This window comes from Octopus bimaculoides, chromosome 1, assembly GCF_001194135.2.
Source record: "Octopus bimaculoides isolate UCB-OBI-ISO-001 chromosome 1, ASM119413v2, whole genome shotgun sequence".
In the NCBI taxonomy this organism is placed as follows: Eukaryota; Metazoa; Mollusca; class Cephalopoda; order Octopoda; family Octopodidae; genus Octopus; species Octopus bimaculoides.
The window spans coordinates 191301871-191313352 of record NC_068981.1 but is presented as its reverse complement, the minus strand read 5'-3'; the positions used below and the strand labels follow the sequence as shown (position 1 = coordinate 191313352).

Sequence of the window (11482 nt, the reverse complement as noted above, 5' to 3'; positions counted from 1 at the left end):
TATATATATATACACATATGTATACACACACATGGTTACATATAAATATAGATGTGTGTATATACATATGTGTATATATAAATATATATATATATATATATATATCATCATCATCATCATCATCGTTTAACGTCCGCTTTCCATGCTAGCATGGGTTGGACGATTTGACTGAGGAGTGGTGGACCAGGTGGTTACACCAGACTCCAATCTGATTTGGCAGAGTTTCTACAGCTGGATGCCCTTCCTAACGCAAACCAATCCGAGAGTGTAGTGGGTGCTTTTACGTGCCACCGGCATGAAGGCCAGTCAGACGGTACTGGCAACAAATATATATGAATGTATATACATGTGGATATATATATATACAAATGTATATACATATGTGTGTATATATATACATATGTGTGTATATATATACATACACATACATACATACATACACACATATATATATATATATAATATATATATATATATATTCAATATAAGTCTATGGACTACACCCAACACATACACACACACACATACACACACACACACACACACACACACACATGCTCACACATACACATGTATACACGAGAGCAAGTTCATCCACAAACACACAAATACATATATGTGATCACCAAGCAATTCGCATATACACAAACCCCAAAGTGCTGTCTTGACTTCATCAAAGAAAGTCTTGTCACTTTGTTAGTGACTGGCTTGAATTCTGCAAAAGGAACTAAATTCAAAAGAATATATATATAATTGCAGCATGGAAGGTGTTTATAAGCGATTTAAAAACACACAAAAGCCATTAGATTTACTTCAACATATTTTCGCCGCTTTGAAACCACGACCTGTTCACTGACAAAATTCTGTGCTGCACAGAATTTTGTCAGTGAACAGGTCACAGTTTCAAAGTGACGAAAGTATTTTAACAAATTAAATTTCAATATTGAAGTGAATCTAATGGTTTTTGTGTGTTTTTAAATGGCTTATAAATACCTTTCATGCTGCAATTGTTTTCGTTTCGGCACACAATTTCAGATCAGGTCACTTGCTATGCAAGTACATCTCCATAATATATATATGTATATAATATATATATGTATATAATATTAATTCTTACAAGAACAGCAATCCTCAGAGATTGTATTAACAATCAACTAATAAATATGTCCAATGCTAACATTTTTTCATCAGTATTCAGAGATTCAGGACAATGTGCTGCAAACATTCAGCTGCTCTTTTTCTCCAAATGTGCTACCTCAGTCCAGTTATACTTCTCTGTCATGGCTTGTACCATTGACATTACTCGCATCTTTCTCTCTGAAGTAAGTGTTAGTTTCGTTAATATGATGGATTTCTCAATCATATATATATGGCTGTGTTTTGTTTTATTTAAAGATGGTGTTCTATGATCAATCATTAAACAGTTAATGCCATAACTGTCAATACATCATTCCTCCAACTACATAAATAAGTGCATAAGTCTGTGGCATTTCTCTTTTCCTTGTTTCTGAAACTAGATTAGTAATTCAGATCATAGTTTTTAAAGTTGCTTTCACTCATACCAATATAATTTCTTCTGTTTCTGAGCTAACCCATCTGTGATTTTATTCTAGAGTCATAGATAATAGCTTTCATTAAGAATTTCTCATCAAGAAGATAGGAATGTTTAGTACAAGCACACTAAGCCTTTAAAGCATTAACACAAACTGGCCCTGCAATATTTACACCTTACTCCCAACATAGGGGTCTTTTGTTTGGGCATTTTGATTCTTAGTTGAAGCACTGTATCTTTTCACTCATATCAGATCAATAATTTAACTGGGAAATTCACAATTCCAATTTTCTGTGGAGCCATTAACCAATTGGTTAATGACTCTACAGGTGGAACTAAATAAAATCACTAATATATAATATTATGAAATTGTTGAAATGTTGGTAACAGGAACTAATAAATATAATTGGAAGAAGGTAAGTAGAATATTTGTTAATTAATTAATAAATTTTATAGAAACAAGTAAATTAATGCAAACCTCAATATTGCGGCACGAATCTTCAGCATCACTAATGGCTTCTACTCTGATAATAAAACGGCGATCCCCAGCTTCCCGATCAAAACTTCTGTTTGTAGTTATGACACCCTGTTCAAAAGTGAAAGTAAATACAAGTTACTAAATGTTGTAAAAAGTCACTCTTCAAAGCATTTAATTTTTCACATATATTAGACCTCTTCTATTTTATTTATTTCTAATTAAATTAATAATACAGAAGACTGGAACTTTGGAAATGTTAGTGCCACTTTTACAACAATAACATTTTGAAGTTTCTCCAGGATTTAAGACGAAAAAAAAAAAAAAAAAATCAGTTAAGCCGTTATCGGGTTAAAAATATTTTGTCTTTTCTATATCTGAAAAGGAAGAAATTGCAACTGAAATGAATTAACAATCAGGTTAACAAAAATAGCTGGCAGCTCAAAAATTTTACAAAAATATCCAAAAGCTATTGAAAAAAAAAAAAAAAAAAAAAAAATTAAGCAGCACACACACACACACACTCACATAACATGTTTGAGATATTGATATCATCATCATCAGCATTATCATTTAACATATGTTGTCCATACTGGCATGGGTTGGACGGTTTGACGGGGCTGGTAAGCTGGAAGGCTGCACCAGACTTCAGTCTGATTTGGCATAATATATATATATATATAAATATCATCATCATCATCAACATTTAAAATCTGTTTTCCATGCTGGCATGGGTTGGATGGCTTGACAGGAACTGGCAAGGCCAGGGGCTGCACCAGGTCCCATAGTTTGTTTGGCCTGGTTTCTATAGCTGAATGCCCTCCCAGCGTGTGCTGTGTGCTTTTTATGTGGCACCATCACCAGTGTTTACTATGTAGCACTAGTACTCACACCGTTATACTAAGTGTAGCAAGTTAATAAGCTTCAACCATTCAGGTGGCTGGTATAAATGGCAGAAACTGGACAATGTATGATAAAACATATTTACTAGCATTGCAAGTTATATACTTCTTCCCATATTGAAGTTAAAGGAAATTTTGATAAGCTGACAGTTTCTATACAACTCACAATTTAGTAACTAATGCGACTAAGAATGTGAACAAAAATCAAAAAGATAAGGAGTGGAACAGGTAAAATACAGCCTACAAATGTTTCATAACAAGCTGAAGTTTTTTACACAAGAAATAATGATCACAGAGAAGCTTAGCTAATCTTCAGGTCTTTGTTGCCTCAATGTAGATTACATTGTCACAGTAAATAAATAATATATATAAAACTTCAATTTAATTTGTTGTTTTAGTTTTCTATTTGTTGCCTTTTAAACCAATGAAATTGGAACTTTAGTTTCTATATACCCCTTGGTTCTAATCATACACATCTTAATTCCAATCACACCATATAACAGGTTTGTCTCAACAAAACCAATTCTGATCATTTATCCATTCAGATTTGTTTGTTTATAAAGTTAAAATCCAGTAAAACATTTCATAATCACTGTTACGATTCTTCTTACAAAAATAAAACTTATTAACACAAATAATCAACCAGTTAACATATAAACATAGTCACAAAGATGTGTTTTATAGACAGATAACGAAAATAGATGTGAATTTGTTGACATATAATGATGATAAAAGTGTTTTGTGAATAGATAATTAAGATAAAGATGCTTTGTTGATAGATAACGAAGAGTTTTTTTTTGACTCAGACGCCATGTAACTAGATTAGTAAATTTAAACAAAAACATACTTACTGTTATTGGGTGAATGTTGAAATCTGGGTATTTTTCAACGAATCTATATATGCTATTTGGTTTCCCCATGAAATGACCTGTATTAATAACTACAGCATTTGGGGAATTATTCTCGGAAATATTAACTGTTTTTGTCTGGTCCCCAAACTTGTTGACCTGCTCCAAAGATAAAAAGATGCTGCTACGTGCGCAATGTACCGAAGTCGAAGAGCAAATCAAGATGGAGAAACGCAACAGGTTATGGGTGACTAGAAACGCTGACAGAGACGTAAGGACTTCATTGAACGAAATCTCCCTCTTGCTCTTTAACAATACTTTCTTGCCAAACGGTTCATCAAAAACAAAGAACTCCTTCACAGAAGATTTCTCCATATCGACAGATATCGAATCAAATCCATTTTTCTCATAGCCAATATAACCAAGAGGGTGGTCAGCTGGAACTGGACTATGGGAGAGGTAGAAAAAATAGAACTCCTGGTTAAACAGTGGCGTTTCACACATCATATTACTGACCATTACAGTCACTTTGGACGTTCCTTTCTTTGGTTTGTGACCACTATCTTTCACCTAAAGGAAAGAAAAAGAAATAAAAGATATTAAATAAAGAATGGGATGTATTTCAGCTGAAATCTCAAGAGGTGGCAAGTGCCAATACAAATTATGCTATGCTGAGGAGGTTTAATAAGACTAAAACATATTCAAAATTGTCATCCATATTCACTAAAGACCACGTTTACTCCACACTATATACTTCCATTCAATTTACAAATCAATGTTATTTAATTAAAATATCTAAGTTGTCTCCTCTACCTTACATAACAATAATTAATTATTAAGAATTAATTAATTATTAAACATAAAGGTGACAAACTGGCAGAATTTTTAGTGCAGTGACAAAATGTTTTTCTTCTGGTTCTTTACACTCTGTGTGTATAGAGCCAGAAGGTCAATTTACATAAAGAGCGTAAATTGACCTCAAATTCTGCTGGGGTAAATTTAATCATCTACCCTACCCCTTAAAAATTTGCTGGCCTGCAGCCAAAATGTGAAAGAATTATTATGCTAAAATATTATTTCTCTTCCATCTAGTGTAATCTTCATTAATTAGAATTTTTTGGCTTACTATATTAAAGATGTTAATTTGGATTTTACAGATTTCATGTTAGTGTGATTGGGGTGTCTTTAGACAACAAGCAGAGTTCCTGGAGGTCACATAATCCTACTGCCATCACCAATATGGTACCTACAGTTCCAGAGTACACAAAGAAACTCAAGTCTATTTAAGTTAATTCACCATTCAAATGTTATGAATCTAAATTAGGTGCACTTTGCATTCTGTAGTTAATTTAAATCAATTGTTTTATTGAAGCCTAGGTCATTAAGTGGGATTTTTTCCATGCCTCTCACCCACTTCTTCCCCACACCAAATTTGAAATGTAAAGTAATCCAGGTGTAGTTATTGTTTCACTTTAGTGTGTGAAATGGTCGCTATATCTGTTATAGTAATGTATGCAAATTACATTGGGTAAATAACAGAGAGTTGCTTAAAATATTTCAAGATAGGAACAGTATGGAAATATAAATTGCAATAATATTGTTAAAGATTGCATAGAAAGGGAGTTGGAGTGGTGGTGGTGGTGGTGGTGGAGATAAGAGAAACTAATTCAAAAAATAAAAGCAGAAAGAAATCACTCCTACCAATACAAAATGTAGAAATAACTTGAAGAGTAAGTTGACAGAACTAAAATCTTTCCTAATACACACAGATGTATATGGACACATTCAGAAACACACAAGTGTGCGCGCGTACACACACACATATATATACACACATATATATACACACATATATGTGAAATCTTTGCAAATATAGATTTCATTTTTAAACTAACAAAAATGTACATAAATTCTATTTCTGTGAACTAGATAGGTTCAGACGTGACTATGTGGCAAGAAGTTTGCTTCCCAACCACATGGTTCCAGTTTCAGTCCAATGGTCTGACACATTGCGCTCAGGCCAATCAAAACCTTCAGAGTGAATTTGGTAGATGGAAATTGAAAGAAGCCCATCATATATATATATATATATATACTTCGATACAGGAAACATTCACAACCTCCTACACCAATAAACAACTATAGTTCCTGAAAGGTGTTTTTTTAATAATATTTTCTAGATGTTTAAAGCTCAATTTCTTCCTGTACCTCGATCATTGGATCTTACAGTTATATATATATATATATATATATATATATATATGGATATATAGATATACATGTGTTGTGTGCATGTGTTTTTGTGTCTGTGTTTGTCCCTTACCCACCACCTGACAATTGGTGTTGGTGTACTTACATCCCCATAACTTAACAGTTCAGCAAAAGAGACCAATAGGATAAGTGCCAGGTTTAAAAAAATGAGTACTAGGGTTGATTCTTTCATCTAAAAATTCTTCAAGGCACTGTCCTAGCATGGCAACAGTCTAATGACTGAAAACAAGGAGAAGGCAAAAGATAAATATCATAAACTAAGATTATGAACATTAGACTGAGTTGAGCCACTGCATGGTTGCTGGATTAATCAGAAAGAAATTAACCATGAAACTTCTTTCATCAACATCATCTAGTCGAGGCTGTTTGGAAAAATGTCTTTCGGTTGCTAATTTCTTGTTACAGATGCTATAGTTGATTGCAGTGCCAGTCAATCTGATGGGTTTCTCAGACCAAGATTCATAAAAGTGTAATCTGTTTAGTGAAGTGGGAAGAGATCCAAAGACAAAATATTTTAGAAAATTACTATTTTTAAATCTCACAACGAGAGATATTCAGCAACAGTACTTCGTAGTAAAGATTGTTTGCCAACATAATATGGTAGTCCTGGTTTAGGGCGAATGTTGCTGTAATTTAGCCCCAGGAGACATCGTCTCCAGCTGGCTATATGACGTGATCTGTCGAACAATTATTCTGTGCTGATGAAAGGAAATAACCCAGAAATCGTGATACACAGATATTGTTTTGAGCTGAGTGGGGGTGCTAGATTCCCTTGTTCGAAAATATAAGGACACAGATCGTGTTGTATAGCCAGCTGGAGACAATGTCTCCTGGGGCTAAATTACAGCAACATTCATCCTAAACCAGGACTGCCATGTTATGTTGGCAAACAATCTTTACTACACGAAATATTTTATTTTATGTTTTGCATTCCATTCTCTACTACCATCCTTCTTTCTAATGATAGAAGCATTTCCACTCATTTCAGCGGCTCAGGATTTCACTATGACTTTGGCAAGGTGGGTAACGGGTGCTATGCCTTGCCAAAGGGTAACCCTTGATTTTATCCAGGACTGCTTATTGTGAATTCACAGCTAACCTATTTATCTACAGGTCATTCCCCTATCTGCAAACTAGGGATCTGATGAATGGCAGTTTTCATCACCATACCACAAACGTCTTCAATTCATCATTATATATCTTGATTGTTCATCAGACTCTTTAGGACAAGATGTAAATATTCTCTTGTACAGAACATAATGAAAAACAATTAACTGAATAATTAGATTAATGTGCAACAGTAGATCTCAGACATGGAGGAGTATTGGACCAAAATGTTCAACTAGCACCAAGTTGGCTTTTGTTTTGCATTCTGTTGAGGTCAATAAATTAATGGTTGAGGTCAACAAATTAAGAAATGGTAACCATTGATTTAACCAAGTACACTCTATCCAGCAGATTTCTTAATTTTTGTCAATATAAAAAAATCAATAAGATAGTGGATTAGGAGAATAATTAGAGCATCAGTAAAATACTTTGTGACATGATATTTATCCAGAATGTGAATTGATTGGAAGCTGTCCAGACACATGCAATTAGACAAATACCTAGTATCAGTCGCCATAATTTGAAAGTCTTGCTTCTCTAGGCATCAACACACCAAAGTTTTGGTGTTTAGTAGCTGATTTGGTGCAAACCAACAAACTTATCCACCCCCATTCCAACAACAACTTTGGCCACATTTTAAAATTTGATATCTCTAGTGCTTGTAGATACATATAAGAGAAAAAACAAAAACATTCAGACATTGGTTGGACTGGCAATATAATAGAAGACACTTTCACAAGATGCTATGCAGTGGGATTGAATTCAAAACCAAATGGTTGCAAAGTAAACTTATTAACCACACAGCCATTCCTGCGTCTTCCTGAGTTCTTCTACAAGATCAACTTACTTTTCTCCTACACAGGTTATTATTATAATAAAGCAGCAAAGGTGGCAAACTGGCAGAATCGTTAGCACGCTGGACGAAATGCTTAGCAGTATTTCATCTGTCGTTACGTTCTGAGTTCAAATTCCACAGAGGTTGACTTAGCCTTTCATCCTTTCACGGGCGATAAATTAACCACCAGTGGAACACTGGGGTCGATGTAATCGACTAGCTCCTCTGCTCCCAAATTTCAGGCCTTGTGCCTTTAGTAGAAAGGATTATTATAATAAAGCAACCCCAGTGCTTGTCTGCTACATTAAGTAACAATAAGTGTGACCTTATGTCAATGTTAGAGAAATTATTATTATTATTATTAAGATGCTAAATTGACAGAATCATTAGCATTCCACGCAAAATGCTGATAAGCATTTTATCCATTTTCGTTTTGAGTTCAAATTCTGCCGAGGTCGACTTTGCCTTTCATCATTTTAGGGTTGACAAAATAAGTACCAGCTGAGCACTGGGGTTGATGTAATCGACTTAACCCCTCCTCCAAAGTTGCTGGCCTTGTGTCAAAATTTGTAACCAATATTAGAAAACCCTTTATCGCTATTTAATGTCTGTTCTCCATGCTGGCATGGGTTGGATGAAATCTTAATTTTGAAACTATAGAAATCGTGTTAGATTATTTGTGAACATTAGGATAAATAAACCATTTGAACTAAGAGGGAAAACATTTATGATTGGAGGAAAAAAAACCCCAAAAGACATTTACAAGAACATGCTTTATAATTTAATCATGTGACCTTTGTCATTTGTCAAGAACACCCAACATCTTAGATAGCAAGGGGCCTTCTCAACAAATGATAATATAAAAAGTCAGAAATGTTTCAGTATATTTTAACAGACAATTTTGTGGATGGGCTGAATAGATAAATATTAATTTATAGCAACAACCAGCTGTCAAATCCACCTGTTATTCCAGTGAAACAGGAGTTTAAAACAACAAAACTTATCATTCCTGGAATTTAAAATTTAGAACTTAAATTTTTAATAATAATAATAATAATAATAATAATAATAATAATAATAGACCAAGCTATTGAATTACAGAGACTATGGGAAGTGCAGGTAAAATGTATCCCAGTAGTTATAGGTGCATTGGGAACTACCCCTAAAGATCTGAACAGATGGATAGAGGAAATAGGCATAAAACCCAGTTTAGTACAGCTCCAGAAAACAGTGTTATTAGGGACAGCTAAGATACTTAGGAGGGTTCTTGGCATCTAAGGTTACTTGTAGCCCAATGTTAGGATTTTTTTCCCAATAGTATAATCTGTTGTGTGTATATGAACATAATAATAATAATAATAATAATAATAATAATAATAATAATAATAATAATAATAATGGTTTCAAATTTTGCCACAAGGGCAGCCCATTTGGGGGAGGGGATGAGTCGATTACATCGACTCCAGTGTTTCACTGGTACTTAATTTATCGACCCCGAAAGGATGAAAGGTAAAGTCTCAGAATGTAAATTGGAACAGATTGCATTAAGCATTTTGTTTGGCACGCTAATAATTCTACCAGCTTGCCACCTTTATAAAATAATAATAATAATGAGCTTATAATTACAATGCTCAGACGCACTACAGCTTGTCAGAAAAGGTTAAAGGAGGAGACAGTAAACAGACATATTAAGTCAAGTACAAAAAGAAGAGCAATGAAAGAGGGGAAAGACATGTACAGCACAAACGCAGAATTAGAGGTAGTAACATATAGTATTGTTAAGGTGAATTGTGGGTGCCTCTAAATGTTTGTTTGACTTGCCAGAAACATCAGCTAAATTGCCTTCAAATCACAACCTAGCATCCTAGATGTCCCTAAAAAGACTGGATGGACATAACTGGCACTAGTCATAGTCCTGTTTGACCAGAACTGTCATGGAGTTTGACTACTACTACTGCTGCTACTGTTATTTTTTTAAGCATCAGCTAAATTTTGGTTGTTGTTGGTTGTTGTCTGGTGTTGGTGCCAAGTAAAAAAAAGCACCCAGTACAGTCTGTAAAGTGTTTGGTGTTAAGAAGGGCATCCTGCTGTAGAAACCATGCCAAAGCAGACTATGGCACTTGGTGTGACTCCTGGCCTTACCAGCTTCTGTCAAACTGTCCAACCCATGCCAGCATGGAAAATGGATGCTAAATGATGATGATGATGATGATGATGATGATGATGTTGTTATTTAGTCCTAGGTAAATCAAACATATGTTTAAAGACATTTCAGATATGACCATTTTGTTTTTTTCCAGTGTGAAGTGAAGCCACATACACATTATCCAACTTTACTAAGATGGTGAAGTGTGATTTGATGGAGATTTGGCTGCTATTACTAGTAGGTCAAGAGACAACATAGAGAAACCATATTAGCTTGATGCAAGAAATGCAAGAGACATTAGGTATATTCTTATCATGATATCAGGGCAAGATCAAAGCTTGCAAATTTCTTAATATAGAATTCATTCAAGAACATTTGTCTTGATGCAATCTTGTCAAAGACAGAAACCTACTCCAAGATTTTTTCAAAGAATTAGATTTAGCAGTAAATCTAAAAGTGGAATTTGCTTAAGATCTAATCAGATAAACTGGGATTACAATTCACCAAAATCATTTACTGAATCTGTTCTTAGCTCAATAGTTTAAATTACAATTCTATAGGATTTTTCTTACCCTTTTCGTAAAAATAATTTTGATCTAAAAGCGAAAGATAAGCTCATTTAGATCTTCCATCTTGTTGACGTTTAATCTTAAATCAACTAACCTTTATCTGGAAGAACTCTGATTAAAGGCCTGTCAACCAGGTTTTTTTCTATGTATGTTTGTTTAACCCTTCTCCAATATTAAACACATTTTAGCATTTTGCTTCTATTAAGGTGCAGGTTGGGCTGTGCAGTCAAGAAGTTCACTTCTTCTATGTGGACGTCATCAGCTGATGTCCTCTTCTATATTTATTGACAGACCAACATCTTGGGAGTGAAATTTAGGAGAAAAAAAATAAAAGAAGAAGCCCATCATACACACACACACACACACACACACACACACACACACACACACACACACACACACACACACACACACACACACACACACACATCTCACATGATCAACCAGGCTATTGGATGTTATTATACATCGCTGGTCACAATGTGCTTTGCATTGTTTTAGCTTTTGAATGATGCCACCCTGTTGGCTAAGTGAGCAGGCCAACATTCACCCTGACTGGAAGGTTAATCCATCACAGGGTGACCCATTTACAGCTGAGTGGACTGGAGCAATGTGAAATGAAGTGTTTTGCTCAAGGACATAATGTACAGCTTGGTCTGAGAATCGAACCCTTGATCTAGTGATTGTGAGTGCAACACCCAATCCAATAGGTAACTCACCTATAGATGCAGACACACAGACACACACACACACACACACACACACACACACACACAC

The 11482-nt window shown here is 34.6% G+C and overlaps 1 protein-coding gene across 8 annotated transcripts in view; it reads right to left on the bottom strand.

Annotated features, from left to right (window-relative positions):
* LOC106884166 (protocadherin Fat 4) overlaps nt 1-11482 on the bottom strand; it is a 693587-nt gene that overhangs the window by 72968 nt on the left and 609137 nt on the right. For all 8 annotated transcript variants that reach the window (XM_052973410.1, XM_052973407.1, XM_052973404.1 and 5 more), the window contains 2 exons: nt 3781-4347; nt 2031-2138 (listed from right to left, as the gene is read on the bottom strand). In XM_052973410.1, coding sequence (XP_052829370.1) covers nt 2031-2138; nt 3781-4347 — 675 coding nt within the window. The remainder of the gene's footprint in view (nt 1-2030; nt 2139-3780; nt 4348-11482) is intronic.